The following is a 25,259-nucleotide window of genomic DNA, read 5'->3' as shown; positions in this document are numbered from 1 at the left end:
GTTGGCTAAACAGAGAAAATATAAGTATATTTTGAATAAGTCAAGAAGCTATAAAGAAGATCAGAGATTTGGAAAAAGACAGTCCTCATATTCTTCTTCTGTTATCTACAGGGAAGACCCTGACACCACATAATGTCTGTCCCTGGTTTCTTCACATATAAAATAAATGACCAGAGAATTTTGAATAAATTGTATTTGAATGTCAAATCTGGTTAAGGCATTGACTGCAGAATCTCATCAATGGTACATAGAAATTTCAAACGCTTCTGATAAAAAGTAAGCAGCCACAATGACATGTTAGGAAAGAATACTGGCAGGACTAATATTAAAGAGATTAATTTGGCTCAATACTTAAATACAACATGGGTAATAAGCTACATTGTAAATACAGATGTTTCTGCAGCACAGATCTCCCTATGCTTACATCCATTCTGAACAACTTCATGCTTTTGGATCTCTTTACATAAAGCTCTTGGCATAAAGTAGAAGCTAAACAAATGATTTCTTTCCCTTTTCTATTCGAGTGGCTCAGTTCCCAAGAATGAATTAGAGTTTCAGTGGGAAGTTAACCCATGCAGAGGCAAAACTTCTAAATCTTCCATCATATGGGTTTATACAACTATTTCTAAAATGTATGAGGTATTCCACAGTTCCTGCTTTCTAAGCTCACGTATGTGGATTATGATTTAACTCATCAGCTGATGCCCCATGGCCACCACCATGCTGTGTTGCAGGGAGGTTTCTGAGGTTTGCCACGGACTGCTGCTCCTAAACCCACCACTTGTCTCCAGTGCCCCTTTCTGATCCTCTTACCCAGCCTCACAGCATCCCTTTCCAGGCTTTTTATGGGTTATTACCTCTATTACTGTATGTTGTAGCTTCTAATGTGCTTCCTTTTTTTTTTTATGAAAGACAAAGGAGAAGGAGGAAGGAGCCTGGACTATGAATTTTGGGATGGAAAAATCCTCATGGCTTATTTTAATTTTTGACTCTGATATTAGACTGGTAAAGTTGTGGTTTAGTTGCAGAAAATCTGCCCTCCACAGAAGCATGCACTACTAAAAACAAACAGCAAAATTATCCCATATTCCCCAGACAAAATAGTGATGTGTTCCAGTAAAGTATAGAAATTATATCTGTGTCTACAGACACCCCGCCCACCCCCATGCGCTCATACATTTCTGAGCCTTGCTATATCATGTACTCTAATGATAAGCACCTCACAATAATGCTATGAGGGAGGTAGTTATTATTATCTTCACTTTGCAGGGGAGGAAATGAGGGGTTTGAGAGGTTACATCCTCTCCCCAAGACCACCCTGCCAGCAGTGGAGAGTGAGGATTTGAACCCTTGGCTAATCGGATGCCATCATCCTGCTGTACTATTTCCTTATGGTTCAACAGGCTGACAATATAGAGGATCTTTGCTTTCTTTTAATGTATTGGCTTAGATGGAGGCCATAAAAAGTTAACATGTTTGCATGTAAGCAAAATCCTATGACTTAATCTAGCTTTGGATTCCTCCCATTGATTACCTTAAAGCATGTAGATTGATGACTAGGATTTTTTATGAAATTGAACTTTCTTGTGGATTTGGAAGAAAATTCAGGCATGTTGATAGCTGAATTCAATTTAAATCTTTTAGCGATACTATTGATAAGATATCTATGGTTTCACCTTATTTATGTTTTTTTCCCTAGTCTGATTGTCAATATAAATATACCCTTCACAAAATGTGTTTGTAAAAATTGATAAACAACATAAAATTATAGTATTTTAAAATAAGAAAGGACTTTAAAGATCATCTCGTTTTGCATTTTCATTTCTTACTATGAAACCTGAGGTTATGATGTATTCTTGATGTATTCAAGGTAATCAGGGTTGGCAGCATTAGCAGGAATAGACAGTATTTTTGTTGTTTTTTAAAGCATGGACAAGATGTTTTATAATCTTATAATCTAGGACCTCATCTATATCATATTCTGTACCCAAATGTTTATCTTACCTCCAAATCCATCAGGCACATATGTTTTAAGAACAATATTGCAGAAAATTGTTGGTAGTGATAATGGTTTATTTCCCTCATTTCGAAGGGAAATGTGTCGATATCCGGCTTGGAGGCCATCAAGCGGGAGGATCCTCTGGCCAATCAGCTTGTTGTTATCATCATACACAGCTATTCTCAAGACAGCCAGGTCTGGCAGGATCACCTGCAAACAGAACAGGACTTTCACTGATTTTTCCAATGCAGCGCCCAAGAACCATGACTCTAAGGAGTGTGGACCAAATCCATGCTGTTCTTAAATGTTCCGTGATGTTGAAAGTAAGTCCATGATCCATCTGCATTCCCCAAAATGTACTGCATGAGCTACAGTGCCCAAGACACTGAGAAAAGCAATTGGAACATGTTTCCTGGAAATTATCTCATGAAAAATGTTAGATGAAATGAATGTTAAAGATTACCACTTCAACCCTTGTGATTGATCCTTGTCCCCACCCATATAATGGATGAGAAATAAAGCCACTTTCCTTGATCTTAGACATATCAGTGACAGAGTGGGGCCTGGGAATTGGGGATCTAATCCTGTGATCTAATATCTGGCATATTGCTGACATCTATATTTGTTTGTTTTTAAGAATACGAAAGTATCTCTGAATAAATAAAGTATCTCTGAATAAATAAATTAAGTATCTCTGAATAAATGCTTCATGCATAAGAGATAACTTTTGTATATAAATTTGGGTCCTCCTTGTTTCTCGTACTCCTCAGTTTCCAGCAAATGTTGGGATGTTAAATAGAGTAAGATGCGGTAGCTAGAAACATTAACATACTTTGATTCTAAGACACCTACTCCTGCTATCCCCAAACGTAATAAATGAACATAAAATCTGAGTTCAGATAGCAGAAACCTGATTCAGTTACAAAATAGCAACATTACAAAAAGGGTATCCAATGTGTTTAATCAGGAATGCCTTTTTATTGGCTAAAAGCAACCAGGACATCTTGCTTGATCTGAGTGCTATGTTTAAAGCTAGACAATGGACTGGTTGCCTATTTACATCTAAAGGCTATAATTTAATTCCAGCTTAATGAAGATGAAGAGGAGAAACCATGGTAAATTAGCCAATTTCCCTCTCTCTTGCTCCTTATGCAGTGAATAGAGGCTTGGGCTTTGCCATTCTTGCCATGTGAGATTAGTGAAAAATACAACAATGACAAGAAAGAAAACAAAGTTTTTAAAGCACTTGCTAGCAATGAAAAAAACGATTTAACTTCTGAAGAACAGAGAAGGACTCAGAATTGGCATCTCGTTTCTACTGCCAGAACTATTATATATAAACACTAAGCTGGGTATTTTCTCATTCAACCAAAACAAAGAATGCCTGAGTCAACTTTCTCAGCTTCTAGAAATGTGAGTAGGGATTATTCACTATGCCAAAGAACACTAGCCATACTGGTAACGGATCCAGCTATAACAAATTGGAAATACCAGGGAAGGAAAAAACCAAATCACAGCTATGCATGTAATTTACACCATATCCTGACAGGGGCAGAGAAGAAGACAATGGGATGCGAAGATTGTGTGGATCCCAGGGTAAACTTAAATGTCAAAATGGCCTGTTTCATCAAACCTACATTGATCTCCCTTCATTTGGTTTCTGTAAGCCAGTTACTCTATTCTGAAATGGATAATCCCTATTTTGTTAAGGAAAGAAGCCGATTATCTGTGTTGCATGATGTACAAATGGAGCAGAACCAGCTGGAAAACTTGTGCCTAAAGAAGCAGCAAGAAATCATTGTGGTCAGGACAACAGAGTAAGTAAGAAAGGAAAGTGAACATTCTTGGAGACAGCACTGCCGGTGTGCGGATTTTCCACTGCATCTTCAATAGACAAAAAATAAACCAAGGGAAAAGGTGAATAAGAGATTAACAACCGAACGTTAGAGAGAATGGCTGTGATTGTTTTTAGGATCCAACATACGGTATTAGGAGAAAAAAATAAAACACTAACAACAGTACAAGAAGGATAAGACCTGCAAGTAGGCAACAGGTGTCACTCTTTCAGGAGAGACAGGACCATGCCAACTGACCCATGTAGTGACATCTATTGACCAAAATTTTGGAGTGCAGCATCTTACCTGACTACTTGGCTAAAGGAATAGTGTAAGTTACCAGTAACTTCCAGGGTAGGGAAGAACTCTCTAGTGTACGATGGTGTCCACCAGCAAGGACTCATTCTAAAAGATGGTAAACCCAGAGCTGAGGCACTGCTGTGCAGGAGATGGGCTCTTCCAAGGAGGAGAGGAGAACCAAAAGGAGGGCAGGGCCAAATAGAACCAATGATCCTATGACAGCTACAGAAGTTAGCCATTAGGAGAAGAGAAAAAGAAGATGTTGTCGGTTGAATAAGTGCCCCTGTATCGTGTAGCGTCTGTGAACTAAAACATGGCTCCCAAGTTATTAGAGTAAGTTTGACGTGCTGAAAATGTCCTACCTTCCGAAATACAAATGACTCTTCATTGTAAACTGGATTGAGTCCATTATTCATAACCATGCGAGTTCGGAATTCCTTACGTATGGTGTCAGTGGGCAACCCATACATATCCACCTCTACGTAGGTGCCAATTTTCTTATCTGATAAGAATTGACCTGATATAACCTGTAGCAGCACGAAAGAGAGCAAAGAGAAGTAAGCTCTGTGTAAGCATCAGTAGCAAAAAATAATCAGGAAGTAAGAAATTCTGTCTTTTGGGTGGGAGCAGGAATTTCAATTATCTATGGCAATAATGTATTCATTTCTATCAAACCAAAACATTATCGAACAACTACTATAGGCAAAAAAACCCCAGCTGTTTCAAGCAGATGTTCTGCCTTCTAGAACTGTCTAGAAAAAAACAAAGAAAAAATATATATGAATCATAATACAAATAGTGTCCACGGCCTCTTCATCTCACCTAAGTGTCTACACCTATGAAATGAAGTGATGAATTCAGGTATGTCCTAAGACCCTTCATAGCTCTAATTCCATCATGCCATACTTATTAATGAATTATTTTAGAAGTCTTGAAAAGAGACACACAGAAAAGTGAAGCTAGAATTTGTCTGTCATTACTGATATTGACATTGGTCAGCTAGGACAGTTTTATAATGTTAGTCTATCCACGATAAAGCTATGGAGAGATGATTTTTCATTTAGTGTTTAAATGACTATAGCCACTTATTAGGGTTTTTTGTTTACATTATTTTCTAGCTAACAATCTGAAACAGCTTTTTTGAGGTATATTTGACATACAATAAATTATATGCATTTAAAATGTACAATTAGGCTAGGCATGGTGGCTCATCCCTGTAATCCCAGTACTTTGGGAGGCTGAGGCAGGTAGATCACCTGAGGTTAGGAGTTTGAGAACAGCCTGGCCAACATGGTAAAAACCCATCTCTACTAAAAATATAAAAATTAGCCAGGTGTGGCGGTGGGCACCTGTAATCCCAGCTACAGGTGCAGGAGAATCACTTGAACCCGGGAGGAGGAGGTTGCAGTGAGCCGAGATTGTGCCACTGCACTCCTGCCTGGGCAACAGAGTGATACTCAGTGTCAAAAAATAAAAAACAAACAAAAAAAAATGTAAAATTAGATCAGTTGGGACATATGAGCACATCTGCGAAACCACCTCCATAATTAAGATGATAAACATTTGTATCATCACCTGAAGTTTCTTTGTGCCCTTTTGTAACCCATTCCTCCCTGCCCTTTTTTCAAAGGCCATCACTGATTTACTGTCTGTCACTATAATTTGCATTTTCTAGAATTTTGTATAAATGGAATCAAGTAGCAGGTACTTTTTTGATGGTATCTTTCACTTTAAGTAGCTAATAATTTTACTAGTGAAAAAATGGGTCTCATTTTTTAAAAAGGGGGTGGAATCTTAAGTCAAAGTTGTGAGCAGCACATGGATCTTGCAATTTAACATTCAATATTTTATAATTTCTTTCAAGGACCACTTGCATATACATTTATACTACCTTGTGATGAGCAGGGGCCTTACCTGCACTGAGCAAGTGGCTGCAATAACACCATCAACAGGAGTTTCAGAGAAGGGGTCAAATGTTCGATCAGGCCGCCTCATGAAATCTGGTTTGAGAAGGTACCTGGTAGGACAATAGCATAGAAGTTTATTAGTAGGTTTTACAAAGACTAAAACACTCGCTAGTTGAAACAATGGATGCTTCCTTTTCTCCATCTGTAACACAGGAGCTAGGATTTTAGGCAGAGGGTCCTAAGGATGGAAGAGAATGTGCCCGCCCTTATGCACAACCTTAAAGAGCTGCAGCCTCAGTGGTATCCAGGACTTCCTGATCCTATCATCTTCTCTGGAACTTTTTTATCCCCTGGTCACCTTTAAATACTTTTCTTTATATGTATAAAATAAAATGCAAAGAATAACAATGAAAAACCAATTATATTAGCTATAGTTATCAAAATATAAAAATATGTGATATTCTACCTCTGTATTAATTGTACTTTTAATAATGCATTAAATTATAAGATCTAATGGTAAGATCTAATTATGATGACAATAATCTAAAGTACAAAAATATTTTGAGACAGCTGTAACAACAGTAGTGAAATATGACAATGTCTGTGATTTACATTGGTGAGAGAGTCACGGGTACCACTAATGTGACTGTGGATTGTTGTCTACATTCACAATCAAAGGTAGTTGACATTTCAGCTAGAGGTAGGTGAAAATAAAAATAAATTATTTCTCCATTTCTAGTAGAAACAATCAGGCAAGAAAACAAATTAAAAGGCATCCAGATTGGAAAGAAGGAAGTAAGCCTATTTCTAGTCACAGATGACATGATCCCATAAATAAAAAAAAACTCTAAGGAGTGGAATAAATAAATTCACCACTATTGCAGGATACCAGATAAACATATGAAAAGTCAATTGTATTTCTATACAATGACAATGAACAATACAAAAATGAAATTAAGAAAACAATTCTATAACAGCAGCAAAATATAAACCACTTAGGAATAAACTTTTTTAAAAAAAATAAGTGTCTACAATTTGAAAACTACAAGACACTGTTGAAAAAAATTAAAGAAGAGCTAAATAAATGGGAAGACATCTTGCCTTCATGGGTTGGAAGACCATATTGTTAAGCTGGAAGTATTTCTCAAATTGATGTGTGAATTCAGTGTAATCTCTATCAAAATCCCAGCTGACTTTTTGGTAGAAACTGACAAGCTAATCCTAAAATTCATATAGAAACTCAAGGGATCAAGAATAGCCAAAACAATGTTAAAAGAGAGAACAAAATTGGGTGTCTCACACTTCTTGATTTCAAAACTTATTACCAAGCTACAAGATTTAATCAAGACAGTCTGGTACTGACATAAAGAAAAACACATAAATCATTGAGACTGAATCAAAGTCTATAAATAAATCCACGTATCTATGGCCAATTGATTTTTGACAAGGATGCCAAGACCAATCAATGGGTGAAAGAATAGTCTTTTAAATAAATAGTGACAGGATAACAGGATAGTTCCATGCAAATAAATAGATAAATAAATAAAACTGGATCTTTACCTTATACCATATACAAAAATTAGCTCAAAGAGGATAAAATAACTAAATGCAAGAGCCAAACTACAAAATTCCTAAAAGAAGCCATAAGGACAAATCTTTATGACCTGAATTTGGCAATGGATTCTAAACATGATACCAAAAGCACATGCAATGATACATTGGATTTTCTGTTGAAAACTTTTATGCTTCAAAAGACACTATGAAGAAAGTAAAAAGACTAGTCACAAAAAGGAAAAAAATTGCAATTCATATATCTGATTAGAGGCCTGTATCTAGAATACATAAAGAATAACTCATCTAAATAATGGTCAAATGATCTGAACAGACATTTCTCCAAATAAGATATACAAAAAACCAAGAAGCACATAAAAAGATGTCTAACATCATTAGTCATCAGAGAAATGAATATCAAAACCACAATGAGATATCACTACGTATACACTAGGATGACTGTAATTAATGAGTCAGATAACAATAAGTGTTGACAAGAATGTGGAGAAATTGGAACTCTCATATGTTGCTAGTAGGAGTGTAAAATGATGCATTCACTTAGAAAGACAGTCTGGCAGTTCCTCAAAGAGTTAAACATAGAGTTACCATATGACCCAGCAATTCCATTCTTATGCATGTAACCAAGATAAATGGAAAGACATATTCATAGAAGAACTTGCATATGAACATTCATAGCAGCATTATTTGTAATAATCCAGAGATGGAAATTACCCAAATGTCCATCGATGAATGAATGTATGGCACAAAACGTGGTATATCCATACAATGGAAAATTATTCAGCAATAAAAATAATAAAGTATTGATACACATTACAACCTGGATGAACCTTGAAAACATTATGTTAAGTGAAAGAAGCCAGGCACGAAAGGCCATATGTTATATAAATTCATTTATATCAAATGTTCAGAATAGGCAAATACAGAGACAGAGGGTAGATTAAAATTCCTATTAGGAGATGAAAGCTAAACGATACAGATTTTGAGGTGATGAAAATGTTCTGCAATTACCCTCACTACACAATGTCTGCCCCTCATGTCCACGGGGTAGTGGTCATATAATCACAGATTCTATAATTTCCCTGAAACTTGTGTCAAAAAACTTTTAAAAAATTAAAAAATTATTAGAAATAAGTATAACCATAGATTTAAAGAATCCATACTATGAGCAGTACATCAATGAAAATAAAAGTACTTTTTCCCAAAAGTAAAGGTTTGCTTTTAAATGTAAAAGAATCAAAATTATGGGAACTCAAATCTCTAATTTTTCTTAGAAGCATAACTTTTATTAATTTCAAGTCTAGATGATGTCAACTTTATTATCTGTTAAAATACAACCCAAAAGGGATCCTGAGTCATGATATTTTTTCATTAAAGTTTAATGTCACTTTTCTTAGTTTTGAAAAAGTCACCATTCATTGTTATCTTCTAAGTCTGAACAAAAAACAAAGTGTTAAAAATATTCCCTTACATTTGATAGTCCAAAAAGGAATCTTTAAGAGACAACACTGATTTTTTATCAAGAATATAGAAATTTACACAATTGTTGAAATGTTGAAGGTAATTTTGAACACTCTTGTCTCCAAGAGAATGCAACCCACAATATTAATATAAAAGCTCTCTATATAGAAGAGATTATCTTCTGTATTCATGGAATTTTAGATTTGTAGCTTTTTTTGTGGCTAGAGTTGGCAACTAGAAAATATGATGATACAGCAAAAGGTAAAGAATCAGGATGGAAAGTAGGTGAGTAGCTACAATACTACGCCTGCATCTCCGAGGGAAGCCCACCAGCTTTCTCTGGAAGGAAAACCGACACAGACTGTGAGGGCAGGTAACAATGGTGGTTCTGGCTTTCATGACACAGGCAGCATTTGGACCCCAGCTGTGGCAAATGAGGGATTCTGCCTCCCGAGGAAGGTCGGGACTTGGATGAATACAGGACTGGAGTCACCTTTCCAGTTCTGAATCTCCTTGGGAAGTGAGTGTCCAGAGATTCCTCACTTTCCACAGTCCTTTGTTAAAGATCAAGAGCCCTTCCTACCCACCAAAATAAGAAACGGGATGACAATGACATCTCAGGGTCAAAAGCATTCTTCCACATCCCCCCTTTCAAATCTGCATAGAACACTCATCTCTGAAGGAGTGAATTGATCCAAAATGAGAAATGGCAGGGGAAAGGGGCAAGAAACCCATATCCAATTCTCCAAAGCAGGCACGCTCCGGTGAAATGGGTTCATTTTGTATACTTGAAGAGAGTAAAACAGAGTATGCAGAAGCTTGTCAGGACCATGAGATAAGCCCTGGCCTGGGATAGGACACTTAGCAAGCTTTCTTTGAAGGTCAAAGGAGCATCTGTTCTGGGTCCAAGGCAGTCTGAGAGAGCAGCAGAGGTTGCCTCTCATATCCCTGGTGGCTGTGAGGGTGCAGGGACCTGGGGCATTGATAGGGAAGCTGAAGCCAGAATCTGGCACCAGAGCTGGCTATGTGGATGTGCTAATTGTGCAGTTCTACAGGGCCCTGAACTCAGAAGGGCCCCATGCTTGGTTTAATGCTCTGCATCCACCATCCTAAATTCTCAGGAGCCCTTCATTTTCATTCTGCATTGGGCCCTGCAAATGACATAGATGGTCTGTTTGGTGCTTTCTGGTACAGAAAATGAACTCATTCCAGACATCTAGGTCTGTGCAGTAGGCACAGGCACAAGGCCAAAGCCAATGCCAAGACAGGGATCCAAGGATTTTCTGTGGACTGTGTAGGGCCTTGGAAGGCAAGAGAGGGAGAGAAGAAGGGTTGCTAACCAGGTGGGTGGATAGGAGCACCAAGAATGAGAAAATGGGGTCATAAGGAAATGCATCCTATTTCATCATACCTAAGATGCCATCAGTTGTCCAACATGCCATTATTTTATTCAGCTGCAAGAAAGCAAAATGGCTGCTGATGATAACTGCAAGTTGCTATGCTATACAGTATCCCCCTTTATTTGCAATTTTGCTTTCTGAGGCTTCAGCTACCCCTGGTCAACTCTGTTCCAAAAATATTAAAATAGAACCTAATGTAAAAGTTGGAAAATAAAAATTTGAAATAAAAAATCTATTTTAAAAGATAGAAAGCCCAATAGGAAAATGAGTAGAAGTTCTTCACAAAACAGAATATCCAAATAGCCAATAAACATAAAAAAGAGAAAAAATTAAGATATTTTGAGACCACATTCACATAACTTTTATTACACTATATTGTTATAACTGTTCCATTATTAGTTATTGATGTTAATCCCTTACTATGCCTAATTTATAAATTAAACTTTATCACAGGCATGCAATGTGTAGAACCACAATATATATAATACATGTTGGGTTTGGTGGTTTCAGGCATCCACTGGGGTTCTTAGAATGTACGGCCTGTGGGCAAGGGAGAAATGCTGTATAAAAAACAGCCTCTGAATCATAAAATGTCATACCATTTTGATATCAATCACTCACTTTCCTATGAAAGTCTAAAAAGATTTTAGATATTAATTTACACTATTTTGTTTCATTTGCAATTAGGGAAATGTCTTCCATTTTTCCATCTTCAAAAACGAGACTGTTAAAAGCACTGCTCACTTTCCTGGTAACATTCACACTTATTGGGCCCAGTGGTGCGCCCTCCCACAAGATCAGCCAGGGAGCACAGAGGGTTTTCCCAGGAGGGTATCTGACGTTTTGCTACAGTTGCTAGATCCTGGGGGTGTTTGTGTACTTTGCACACTGATGTTCTATATAAAACAGGGATTCTTTGCCTCCACAGGCCTAAAGGGCACAGAATGCCTCTTTAAGAAATGCAGTCCTCAGACTCAGCCCAAAGGGGCAGTTTTTAAAAGTCTTTGCAGGTGGGTGGGAGAACCACAAGGGTGACACGGTGAGAACCATGCAGTGCCCGAGCACCAGTGACAGGAGCTCCTGTGCAGCACTGGGCCCCACATCTACCATCGCCATGGAACACAGAGGCATGCAGGTGACGGCAATTTCTTCTCTTTTCCCTGCCACTGACAGCCTTTGCCACCAGCTGGGTGTATGGGAAGGGGAATTAGGAGATTACAGAGTCAACAGCATCACTGATACTTTATCAAGCTGGGCTGCCCCACTGCACAGGCTATTTTTCAGCCTTTCTGGTGAGGTGTATGCTTTCAGTCACATAGCGTCCAACACATCAGCACAGAATTCAGGCTAAAGTAGCAACAGTATCCTTTTCTGTGAAGGTATTTTAAAATAAATGAACGCATTTACAAATGACCAGTGAGGTCAGGCATAGTAGCTCATGCCTGTAATCCCAGCACTTTGGGAGGCCAAGGCAGGCAGATTGCCTGAGCTCAAGAGTTCGAGACCAGTCTGGGCAACATGGTGAAACCCCATCTGTACAAATAAAAAAACTAGCCATGTGTGGTGGTGGGCACCCCTAGCTACTTGAGGGGTGGAGGAGGGAGGATGGATTGAGCCCAGGATGTCAAGGCCTCAATGAGCCACGTTTGCACCACTGCACTTGAGCCTGGGTGACAGAGCGAAACCCTGTCTTAAGAAAAAATAAATAACGGTGGAGAGAGTGAGACACTGCACGTGCTAATAATGGCTAAGCAGAAATTCTAGGAAAAACAAACAACATAGGATTGTCAGGACTTTTTTTTTTTTTTTTTTTTTTTTTTTTTTGATGGAGTCTTGCTCTGTCACCCAGGCTGGAGTGCAGTGGCACGATCTTGGCTCACTGTAAGCTCCGCCTCCCAGGTTCATGACATTCTCCTGCCTCAGCCTCCCAAGTAGCTGGGACTACAGGCGCCCGCCACCATGCCCGGCTAATTTTTTGTATTTTTAGTAGAGACAGGATTTCGCCGTGTTAGCCAGGATGGTCTCGATCTCCTAACCTTGTGATCTGCCCGCCTCAGCCTCCCAAAGTGCTGGGATTACAGGTGTGAGCCACTGGGCCGAGCCGTCAGGATTTTTTTATACAGAAACAATACTCCCTGCATCAGGCCAGGCTGCCAGGATTCCTCATGGCATGTTAGACAGCTGATGGCATCTTAGGTGTGATCGCTGAGGTGGGCGAGGAAAGTGCTTCAAGCATCACCCGGCCACTGCAAGTTTTCAGAAGTGAGCACAGCCATGCCCAACAGGTCCTGTAAGAGCCAGGAGTGCCGAGGCTGACTCCTTGGCGTCCTTAAAGGACAACTGAACAGAGCACTCATTGAATTTTGCAATGTCTGTGTGTGTGATTGATCACAAGGCCTTAAGCTTTTCTTAAATCTCACTTTTGCACAGAAATGTGCAGTTCCTGAAGTACTTTCGTACACTCATTCAACCTGACTGAGCTGTCGTAAACTGTTAAAGAAAAAAATGTACACAAACACTTGTTAAACATGGTAAAGTGGACTTTATTCAAAGGGGTAGGGAGCCATGGTGATAGGTATAAGGGCTCAACCCTTACCCCAACAAGCATACATGGAGATTTAGAACCATGGAGTAAGGTGAGCGCCAGCAGATGGAAAACTACTATGAGGAAACATCAAGGATAAGGATTTCTGGCCAAACTGACTTGATAGGATTATTGCTGAAGGCCGGCCAAGGTGACAGGATATCCAGGGTGGTCAGATACCAAGGGCTGGGGATTTTCACCAAACTGAACAAGCACGATTCTTGCTCAGACTGGATTCTACAGCGACTGAGAGGGAAGCCCAAAGGTGGGTCTCATCAGAAAGGACTCGGTTTTTGTCAAAGGACAAAGTCTTTTTCAGTTCCCTGTTTCGTTCTAGAAAAAAGACATTTTTTTTCCTTTGAGTACAGCAAACCCTGTGCGACAGGTGTCACCGTCTCCATTTGATCAAGCAGAGAAGGGAGGCTCTGGGTGTAACACACCTGCTCTAGGCAATACAGCAAGAACCAGGAGCAGCTGGGAGCTGAGCTCAAACCCTGGTCTTTAGACTCCCAGCCTAGGGCTTTTACTCACAGTCCAGGGCTGAACCCCTGGGGCTTGATGCCTCGGCCCACTACTTGGGAGAGGAGGAGATCTACGAAGCAATTTATGCGCAAAATCTCCTGGCTTGGAACACTTGGCATTAAATAACGAAATTGCTTTCACGAAATTCTGAAATATGAATTCAGATCTTTCTCTTCCCAGCTACACAATTTATTTTCTTCCAAAGCACACAGCAGAGGAAAATGTAGGGCATGCTCCAGGTACGTAAGTGGTGGGTGATTTGGGGAATAGCATGGTCACTGTGTTTGCAGCCACATTGGCAGAGAACCATTCACCAGGCTGGCAGAGGGAGGCAGAGTGCATGCTGAAAAGTCATTCCTAACTCACAACCGCTGAAAAATGTTATCTTGACTGGCAGTGTTCAGTGATAAAAAGATATCCAATCAGGTGAGCCACCATGAAGAAATTCCTAATAGCATCATTATGACGGGATAGTTTTCCACTGGATTCCTCTAGAGGCCTTTGGGCAGTGGTCTGGAGTTATTAATATTTACTTGTTTGGGGACAGATGCATGAGGCTGAGGTGGGGTGAGGGGATGACCACATAGTTTTTTTTTTTATCTCAAGAGAATTCTAATTTTATATTTTCATTTAACCTTTCAGTGTTTCTGTAGAATTAACATTTCCTATTTCACTTCTTGGTTCACAGTTTTCAAGAGTGCTATTTAAGGAAACTAGGACAATATTCACAGCATTATTCTTTGATAACTGCTACTTACAAGACACAAAAAAGAATCAGTAGAGGACAAAGGTTTATTCCCAACTGAATGAAATTCAGCTCGACACCTACAACTTCATTACATATGAAATTAACTTCATTATTTGATTTGTCCTAGGTAAAATGCATATATTTAAGGCCTACATCTCCAGTTAATGTCCAAGTGTGCAGGGATTATTACCTGTCCCAGACATAAAATCCTCCGCTATGGATTTTAAAGTGAGAGGATTAAACTGTAGGATATGTATGAACTGCTTCACTTGTGATTTAAAAAACCCAAAACCTGCTTAGTGAAATGGGGTAGATGAAGAATGTATATGTGCAAATATTCTCTAGGTATTTCATTTCTTTCTATTCCATCCCTCAAACCCAGCTTAAATTCTGTAGCCCCTAATTGAAAATGACATGGCTTCATTAGAGCTGTAGTATGGAGTTCTCAATCTAGGTGAAAACAGTTTAAATCATATTACTCACCCGCACGATCCATTATACTCAAATTTTCCCTGATTCAATTGCATCGCTAAATCTGTCAAGAGACAAAAATAATTTAGCATCTTGTCTTCCTAGACAAAAAAGACCCTGATGGGGTGATTTTAAACAATAGGTATCAGATTCCTCCTAGGCCCACAGGCCCCTCTTCAATACTACAAGGTTCTGCTTGGTCTATTTAAGGCATACTCTCTTCCATGTTGAATTGACCTCATGTTTCATTTAAATTAAACATAAAATGTGTTTTCATAAAGATCATGCTAAAGGTCACTTTTAAAACTGGATTCAATATAGGAGTCACACCATTGTTTGATGAGTATTGAGAGTAGAGATATCCAACCTGCTACAGTGGGAGAGGATGGGTCTCAGGATCCCTGGGCAGAGGAACCCTGGAGATACCCGGGAGGGTGAATATGAAACTTGATTTAAAAGACTGGAAAATGAACTAGGTAAGTATCACATAAAACTTGGTGGCATGCTTCCAGGATGGGAGGCAGGGGGAATTACTCTAGTGGGGTCTACACTGGCAGCACATGGCTTTTGACTTCTGTCTTGCAAGTGAATAAAATTTTTTCTTTCTTCCCATCCGCAAAAGAAATGGGTAAACTGATGGATATTTTTTCCTCTTCAAAATGTTGTGTTTAAACCTAATATTACAGAATAAAACATAAGCTGGGCTAGCCATTTAATCCATATTATGGACTCACTGACAACTGAGAACACAAGTTGGGCTTTTTTAAGTAAGTGAAGTCATCAGAGCCTTGTTACTGGGCCCCAGCTAGAAACACTCAGGATTGTATTGGTAGCTATCACGTCACAGTCTAACCTAGCAAGCACTGTGGGGACCCCATGCAGAATGGCGACTCCGGTAGGAGGAGCTTCCCGTCACTGGGGAGGCTCCTTCAAGGCATGAGAAGCACAGTCAGCTCACACTCATGCCAAAGGAATGAAAGTCAAAGGATCTTCCACTCAATCCACATAGCAGGGAACAAGGGGACAGGGATTCTTAAAATACAAAATAGATTTTAAAAAATCCTCAAATTGGGAAGCATGGGCAGTTCTCTTAATGGCAAAGAGTTGAAGGAAAAAAGAGCTTTCTGGTTTTGTTTTATTTTACCAGTTGTAAGAACCATGCTGTAGAATTGACCATCTACAGTGAAGAGGGTTTGTGGCATATTTCTATCTATTCTATTTCTATTTTGCTACCTCTAGTCTTGATACTGTGATCCTAGGCTCTTAAGCAAACCTCAAAAATTTTAAAAATGTGTTTATCAATTATAAAAATTTACTCTTTTCCTTCCAGAAAAAAAAAAGTCATTATATATTGGAAACCTGACTTTGAGTACACTTTGGAGGACCAAGTTATAGATTAGTACCTCTTCAAATATGTAACTCCTTATATACCATTTTAGTGGCATTTACTCCAAAATATTCTGTATTTGTTTAGTGAAGTGCCCCTGCATCGGTCATATTTGCTGAATGTTCACAGTGGTCAGGGTGTTTGCCAAAGGAGAAATGAGTCGCTGTTACTGTACAAAGATACTCAAATTCTTTTCATTTAATTCTGCCTCTGGAAACAAAGATAACAACTTTGATCCAAAAGGAAGAAAAATGAGAAATATTTTGGAATATGGGATAATGGTTAGCAGGAATAGTCATGGCATTTATGAAAGGAATTAAATTCCAATCACAACACATTATCTTCTACCATTGTTTGCTCTATTTTGGGTTTTTTTTTTTTTTGATTTCTCACCATTATATAAATCCAATAACACATTGCTTTGCCATATGTCTGCTTCCTTTAAAAAATGCCCACAGCCAACTGATGGGAAGTGCTGGCACCATCCTGTCAAAGCGTTCTCATGGAATTTGGGGTCACTGGACATCAGCTCCTACCTGGGGTTTGATAGTTCAGCGAAACCATCTGGCAGCCAGCGTTCCAGAAAATCTGAGGCATGTAATTACTGGAATCGACTCGGCCTCCCTTGGGGTAAATGCGACTCATTTGCCGTTTGTTATAACTGTAACTTATTAAGGAAAACAGAAAAAAAGAGTCCTACAGCAGAGAAAAATAAACAACAAAGAGCTAAAACAACAAAGGTCTAGGCCAACAATGACAAACAAGTAGACAGCACAGAGCAGATTTCACATTTACAAATGATGCTTAAGATCACAGTTCACTGTGTGGATTATAAAAACAATTTTCATTTGGGCAGATTGTCACAGCTGCCATGGTCTTTCCCACATATCATTTTATTAACTCCACGACCAGAATGAGATGTTAGCCATTTATCTATTTCAGAGGCTCTTGCCAAACCAACGTGAGTCAACCACTCATTCCACTTGATACATAAGGATACTTGACAAATTCAATTGCATGTGTCTTCAAGTAGCCAAGACCGACTGATTCATTAAAAGACGACATGTTATAATGAATATTGCGTTCTGTAAAAGAAAAGCAAAGATGGATTCAGGAACTCTGCCATCAAACCTTCACCGAAAAACAGCAATAAATAAATGCAATTACACCCTGAATCATGAGGCCTTGGAGGCTAATGCTACATTATCATGTCAGTAGCTCCTACTTTCATTGACATCCTGTGGATGGAGACATCTGTCTTTAAAAAAAAAAAATAAGTGCTGAATTAAATTGGGAGTCATTAAAGAAATTACATGTACCCCAATTGCCACAGCCACCACCGAAATATGAATTTTTGATGATAATGATGATTACGATGGCTTCTCTAGCCCAGAAATGAAGTTTTTAAATACTTCTTATGTTTTTTTGAAAACCAGCTTTTGATTAAAAGGAGTCTTGTGAATGCACTTGGGAACAGAAGAAGCTACATGCCCAGCACTAACAAATCCATAGTCTCTCATCGCCACCTTGTGGTTGAAGTCGTGAATGACAATGTAATGTCACCACATACCAAGGTGGTTTCTATGGTCTGTGAAACAAAAATAAGGTGAGGTGGAACAGCCCCCATACCCACAAAGAAAAATGGCAACAAATTAGATAAAACCTCATCAGCACCATAAAAGAAAATCAAGCAAAAAAGGCGACTGCATTTAACCTTTGATGTTACCTTCTGCCACATGGAAACCTTGAAACTTTACAGGCTGGGCGTAGTTGATCATTGTGGACAAATATGGATGGATATTAGTGGTAGCACCTACATATTTATAAGATGCCATCCACGCCTGCTCATCTTCTACAGTGACCAGGCCCTACAAGCACAAGGAAGAAAACATATAAGTTGATTACTTCAGTAGGACCCACGGATACGTGCTGCAGATTTCCTTAATAAAGATAATTGCACACACACAAACTGAAAGGTAAAGACTTTTTCTTCCTCAATTATACTAAAGGATACTTTAAGAAGTTAGTGCCTATTGTAGCTCTGAATAATGCAAAAGGAGGTAATCATAAAATATTAAGCTTATCTTACATTTGTAGGACATTTTTAGATTTTTAAGGGACTTTAAAATATTCAAGAAATTACTGGCCGGGAACAGTGGCTCACGCCTTTAATCCAGCACTTTGGGAGGCCAGGAGTTCAAGACAAACCTGGCGAACATGGCAAAACCCCATCTCTACTAAAAATGCCAAAAATTAGCTGGGTGTGGTGGCGTGAGCCTGTAATTCCAGCTACTTGGGAGGCTGAGGCAGGAGAATTGCTTGAACCCAGGAGGCAGAGGTTGAGGTGAGCTGAGATTGTGCCACTGCACTCCAGACCAGGCAACAGAGCAAGACTCCATCTCAAAAAAAAAAAAAAAAAAAAAAAATGACTATATTGGACCTCACAGCAATGCTATGAAATAGATATAGCATCATATTTTTACAAATTGAGGTACAACATCAAAAATAGTGACTCTCGAACATTAGCGTGCATCAGAATCACCTGGAAGACTTTTTAAACTAGAACAGATTCCTGGGCCCCACACTCAGAGTTTCTGTTGAAGTGAGTCTGCAGTGAGGCCAGTCATTGCTGTAACTAGTTCCCAGGTGCTAATGATGCTGCCTCTTTGGGGACTATGTTTCACTGTAGCACTCTAGAATGCAAGCCACATACATACGTGGTTTATAGTATTTAAAAAGCACTTAATCTTAAAAGTAACCTAATAACTTGCTGCATAGGACATATTGAAATTGCATTACTCTGCATACAGAAAAAAGAAAACAAATTAGTTTATTTATTGATAGAAAAAACAACAACAAAACCAACAACAAAAATAATACCTTCAAAAGTGATCAATATTTTTGCTGAGAACTTTGCAAAGCTAAATTTCCTGCATAAAGTGAATCTAGTTGGATAAATTGCTTAGTTGGATGATGTAATCCATGAGTTAAAAAATGGTCAGATGCTGGGCGTGGTGGCTCACGCCTGTAATCCCAGCACTTTGGAAGGCCGAGGCGGGTGGATCATGAGGTCAGGAGATCGAGACCATCCTGGTGAACACTGTGAAACCCCATCTCTATTAAAAATACAAAAAAATTAGCTGGGCGTGGTGGCGGGCACCTGTAGTCCCAGCTACCGGGAGGCTGAGGCAGGAGAATGGCGAATGGCGTGAACCCGGGGGGCAGAGCTTTCAGTGAGCGGAGATCACGCCACTGCACTCCAGCCTGGGCAACAGAGTGAGACTCGATCTCAAAAAAAAAAAAAAAACAAAAATGGTCAATTTGTTTGTCTTAACTGATGACTTAACAATCTGAGCATTCTAAATTATCAAACTGATTTCACCAATAAAAGCCTGAAACAATAATCAAGTAATGTAATTTGGTTTTGTTTTTGTTTTTATCATTTTCTTAATGTGTCCTCCTGCTCCCCCACCAAACAACGGCCATGTCCGTTCCTTCCATGTGTGTTTAATAATAATAAATACCACCAGTGCTATGTGCTGGGCACCAGGATGAGTTCTTGCACACACAGTCTCATTACTGTCTGTGATGTGTAGTGGGGATTAGAGTCCTACCCACTGACCACATGAGAAGATTGATGCCTTGAGAATTAAAATAACTTAGCTAATAAATGACAATGACCAAATGTCAATCTGTATACTGTTGACTCAAATTATGAATTATGAAATTCTATAACAAGAGAGTAATGTACTCACAAATATTTTGGGACAGGCCTGTGACCATATTTATTCATAATTCTTTCAAGTTTAATATTTAGAGGGTGAGAAGATACGATCTCAACTTCAAATAGGATAGGACCTCACAGGCAGCAAGGCAGTATTTTCCGAACCTCTGAAGTATGAGAATGAAGTTATTAGGCAAACTTCTGCCTGTGGCTGTCAGTCTCACTGTTGTAGGATAAACCATAAATACTTACTAAATAAAACCACTGTGATCACTTGAAGAACTTTGAAGAGGATGAAAGAAAGTGAAAATGTAACTTTACCTTTCCTACAATAAGGCCAATAGCTAATAACATCAAATAATACTCCTAGAAGTTATGCAGTGTAAAATTAATCAGTGATCTTCCAGAATGTCAATGTAGTGGGAACTAAGATCATCCTTTCTATTATGCTATAATATGGATTTGATGACCTATTCGCTCATTTTTATTTTCAAATTCAATATGCTGATGATCATGTAGTTCCACTGCAGGAATGAAATCTCTAATTCCAGTGAAGAAAATGCCTTACTGCATTAAATACCTACTTTTAGAAAATCATCTTACTCATCTGCCCTAGTTTTGTGATTTTTATCAGGATTTAATCATTTTTTCACCACAACTGATTCCCTCCTTTGAAGATTTTTTAAATTAGATGCATCTGATTTAAAATGTGCAAGGGAATTATTTTGTTACCTTTTTGTTGTTTTCATGTTCAAGGTCATCTGAAGCCTAATTAGAGAAAGGAAATAATTTGTTTACTTCTCTAAAGGGCAAAATTCCAAATTTATTAGCCATACATACATAGATATTTAAATAAGTGTAGGTAAACTTGTTATTCTATTTATTTGCTAAGGTGGGACATTACTGATGACAAAAAGCCATGGATGGCCTCACTGTTTTATGCACCAGAAGGACTAATCTTAATGCTCTTTCTCTCCTTCGTGGACAGTCTTTACCTACTTAGATGTTTTATTATAATTATTTAATTAGCGCTTTAGTCATGGGGCTTAGGAAAAGCAGCATGAATGGTCACTCTTGAGTAACTCAGCATTCATGTCTGGGTATTTGTTATGGACTGTTTGCTGGTGCAGCCCCCCATACTGTCCCCAGTTCATATACTGAAACCTTAATTCTCATGTGATGGCATTTGAAGATGGGGCCTTTGGGAGGTAATTTGGTCATGAGGGCCAAGCCAAGAGAGAGCTTGCCTCCTTATTCTCTGTCCACCACATGAGGACATAAATACGAAGAAGGCCCCCCTCATTAGGAACTGATTGCGTGGAACCTTGATCTTAGACTTCTTAGACTCTAGAATGGTGACAAATAGTTTTTAGTTGTTTAAGCCAATGGTATTTTTGTGATAGCAGCACCAACTGACTAAGACACTAAGACAATATTGATGAAGGCTTTAGCAACTTTTTTTTTTTTTTTTTTTTTGAGACAGAGTCTTGCTCTGTTGCCCAGGCTGGAGTGCAGTGGCACAATCTTGGCTCACTGCAACCTCCGCCTTTTGGGTTCAAGCAGTTCTCCTGCCTCAGCTTCCTGAGTAGCTGGGATTACAGGTGCGTACCATGGCGCCTGGCTAATTTTTGTATTAAAACAATACTCTTGAGTCTTAATAGACGTTCAATATTCTCAGAGTAGTCACAATTCCCTATATCAGAAAAGATAGGGTGTAAAGGCAATATTCCTTTGGCTTTGCTCATCAGACAAATACTCTCCCCTCTTCCTATCACCAAATGTATCTGCCTACCTGCATCTTCATCCACTGTCTTCACTAATCAGGTGTTCCTGCTCCTGTGAAGGGCCACACCTTTGCACCACAGCAATCCCACCCTCCTCCACCTCCTCAAGGAATTCCAGGCAGTTATCCCCTCTCTTTCCTGCAAAACTAAGCTCTTCCTCTCTACTGCACCACTTCCAAGTTTGCAAACACACTCCAGATTCATTCGTCCGAAAAAGAAAACACTCCCTTGGCTCCTCAGGTGCCCTTGGCCACCAGTCCATTTCTTGCTCCCCTTCACATCAAAACTTCTCAAAAGCATAGTCTCTAGTCATTCATATCTGTGTGATCCAGTGTCACCACCCTGCCTGGCACTCCACTGAAATGTCTCTTTAAGGTTGCCAATGACCTCCATGCTAACAACCCAAAGGACACTCTTGAGTCTTCTTACTTAATCAGTCAGTAGCATTTGTTAAATTAAGTTTAGCCTAAAGGTGTCTCTTTACCTATTCTAAAGGTTTCTTCATAAACTTTCACATAGTAAACTGTAGACTGAATGGGTGTGTAAACAGACTGGAACCTACTCATGCGCCAATCACTGAGTTTCAGCCAATCAAAGGTGGCCAACTATTCAACCTCTCTTCAAATAAGGCAAATAAGCCTGTAACCAATCCAGCTGCTTCTGTACCTCACTTCTGTTTTCTGTAGGTCACTTTCCTTTTTCTGCCAAAAAATCTTCCACCACATGGCTGCACTGGAGTTTCTCTGAACCTCTTCTGGTTTGGGTCCTGCCCAATTTGGGAATTGTTTTTTTTTGCTCAACTAAACTCTGTTAAATTTAATTTGTCTAAGATTTTTAACATATTCTACAGTCAACCACTCAGTCCTTCTGTTAACACTGTTCTCTTTCCTGGTTTTCTTGGTGTCACTGCCTAATTTCCCTCCTACTTCTCTAGCCATACCTTGCTCTTCTTTTCTGGCTCCACTTTTAACTAGGGCTCCACTTGGGCCTTCTTTTCCACCTTTCCCTGTGAATCATCTCAGTATTTCCATTGTTTCAAATACGATCTTTTGAACTCCCAACTTGTATCTCTAGCTCAACCTGTCTTCTATATACGCGTGATAATGACGCCAGTGATCATGAGGATAATGACAATGATAAAGATGAAAAGGATGATAATATACCAGCAACTAATACCTTTACAGGAGTTACCATGTGCCAGGCACCACGCTAAGCTCTTGACATGTCACAAACCATCCACTCTTCACAGTGACCCCATGAAATAGGTGTTATCGTCTTCACTTTGCAGATGAGGAAACTAAGGTACACAGAGGTTAAGTAACTTACCCAAAGTTAGACAGTTAGGAAATGAACCCAGAGAAAGAGTCAGATGGCAATGCTATATGAACACCTCCCCTTGAATACTTCACAGGCATCTCAAATAGTCATCCCATTTGAAACTCCTGAATTCTTTCTCTTTCGGTCTTCCCCATGCCAGTAAATGGTACCATCACCTACCCAGTTCCTCAAACAAGGACACTAGAGGGTCATCTCACTTCTTTCTCTCTCATTCCCACATTCCATCCATCAGTAGGCTGTCCCATTTCTCAACATGTCTTGAAGCCACTCAGTCCTCTCTGATGCATTGTCTGGTTTGACCATCGGGGACTCTCATCTGGCCTAGAGCAGCAGCCTGTCCTCACTGCTTTTCCTGCTTCCACTCCTGTTTCCTCCTAAACTAGTCTCCATATGGCAACCACAGCAATCTTCTAAAACTTGAATCAGGCTACACTGCCCCCTTCTCTAAACTTTTTCAGTAGTGTCACATTTCACTGAATATTTGAATTTCTCATAATGGCCTCCAAAATCCTACATCACCCAGTTCCCACCTACCTGCCTCATCTCATCTTGTCTCACTCCACCCTCACTCAAGCCACTCTACTCACAGCCCTTGCTGTTGTTACTGTGGTCCCTCCGCATGGAAAGTGATTCCTCTATCTCTGTGCATGGCCAATTCCTCTTGACCCCTTGCGTTCTGGTTTCCTTATTCTTTCTACTTCATTATTCTTCAGCATTCGTGTTTATGTTCATAATTGCACTTACCGTAAGTTGTAATTATATAGTTATTTGACTACTTGCTTGTTTGCTGTTTCCGATCCCTTTCCCTAAAATACTGGGGGCCATGAGCTGCCTAAGGGCAGAAGGCAAGTGTGTTTTACACTTTTAGGTCATTATGGCCTAGACTATGCCTGATAAAAGGTAAGTATATGAATAACTATTTTCCTTGGCTGAATATCTGGAAACATTTTTATGCTTACTGTACTTTAGGGGGAAGGTATATAATTAGCAGGACTAGTTCTCAAATGAGGGCTAGACTCGGGATGTTCAGGGGTCATTTTCCTGATGAATTCAAGATTAAACCTTACCCCTGGGATGCTGTCATTTTCTCCCTCCCCAGCTGCAATAACACAATAAATGATAATATTTAGAGGACACTGGCCAAATGGGTAGTGGTTAACACTGGCCCTGACTAATGAGTAATTTAAATGTCCTTTTAAATTTAATATTGTGTATGTGTCAAGTTCTGGTCACCCAGCACAGACTCGTATCCTAAGCAATTTAGAAGGGGAATTATAGGTTACTTTATTCTCTTGTGGTTCTCACATTTCCAAAATTTCATAAATAACAGCTGCTACCTCTTGAGAGTGATGAAAGAAAGGGGACTCTGACCTTCTTGACGCTATTTGCAACAGCTTCCTTGTGACCCAAGTCATCAGCAGAAAGTTCATTTCCAAATTTGAATTCAGGGTGAGCTTCCTCCTCTTGGTCAGCTGTGTGAAAGACAAATGGAAAATCCATGACACCAAACCACTGCCAAGTAGTCAGACCTTGTTCACAATCTTGGGTAGAACATAAGCACTTTTAGAGAAAAAGGATGCTAAAAGAAAATGGGGACATTGATATATGCAGTATTTTTTCAAGTAAAACTCTCACTAAACTCTTACCTATTCAACGTCAAGGAGCACATCTTGTTATGTATTATTTCTCCTGCACCTAAAATGTGGTTTGAAATGCTTGATGCTTAATAATTTTTTTTTAAGTGGATGGCTACTTCTATTCTAGTATACTAATTCTAAAAATGAAAGCCTCAAACACTGCAGGAATATCTATAACTCATAAAAAGGTGTTTTGATCTTTCATGACATCAAGAGTAAATAAGAAGATGCAAGAAAACAAGTACATCGGATAATTTTGAAAGAGACTAAAATGTCCACTTGAATTTTATGGGCATAATGACTTATAGCTTGGAGTGGTAGAAAAAAGAAAGGCCTCAGAAGGATTGTGCTACTCCTGCAAACTATTTGTCAAACCTAGCATAGGTTTCAAAGGCTCAGGGCTCATTTGTCAGGCTCAGGTAGGAGGAGAAGTGGAAGTGGGTGCCAAATAAAGCTGGTGTCCCTGGAGCGTGGTCTAGTCTGTGAAAGGAAGTACACACGCTGTGTTCATTGGTCCAGGAAAGTGACAAGAATGCCAGAATCCACCCAGGATGTTCGTGGGAAAAAAAAAAGAAGTACCTGCTGGAAAATGT

The 25,259-nt window shown here is 39.2% G+C and overlaps 1 protein-coding gene across 18 annotated transcripts in view; it reads right to left on the bottom strand.

Annotated features, from left to right (window-relative positions):
- PLCB4 (phospholipase C beta 4) overlaps window positions 1-25,259 on the bottom strand; it is a 435,586-nt gene that overhangs the window by 78,725 nt on the left and 331,602 nt on the right. For 12 of the 18 annotated variants that reach the window (XM_034947277.3, XM_055104916.2, XM_055104913.2 and 9 more), the window contains 9 exons: window positions 24,401-24,501; window positions 20,640-20,675; window positions 17,910-18,051; window positions 17,184-17,268; window positions 16,720-16,844; window positions 14,809-14,860; window positions 6,049-6,151; window positions 4,497-4,661; window positions 2,005-2,209 (listed from right to left, as the gene is read on the bottom strand). In XM_034947277.3, the coding sequence (XP_034803168.1) occupies window positions 2,005-2,209; window positions 4,497-4,661; window positions 6,049-6,151; window positions 14,809-14,860; window positions 16,720-16,844; window positions 17,184-17,268; window positions 17,910-18,051; window positions 20,640-20,675; window positions 24,401-24,501 (1,014 nt within the window). The remainder of the gene's footprint in view (window positions 1-2,004; window positions 2,210-4,496; window positions 4,662-6,048; window positions 6,152-14,808; window positions 14,861-16,719; window positions 16,845-17,183; window positions 17,269-17,909; window positions 18,052-20,639; window positions 20,676-24,400; window positions 24,502-25,259) is intronic. The other 6 variants (XM_034947281.4, XM_057300888.2, XM_057300891.2 and 3 more) reach the window with 1 other exon arrangement.

This window comes from Pan paniscus, chromosome 21 (genome assembly GCF_029289425.2).
Source record: "Pan paniscus chromosome 21, NHGRI_mPanPan1-v2.0_pri, whole genome shotgun sequence".
Classification (NCBI taxonomy): Eukaryota; Metazoa; Chordata; class Mammalia; order Primates; family Hominidae; genus Pan; species Pan paniscus.
The sequence above is the reverse complement of the archived record's forward strand: the minus strand, read 5'-3'. Positions and strand labels throughout refer to the sequence as shown.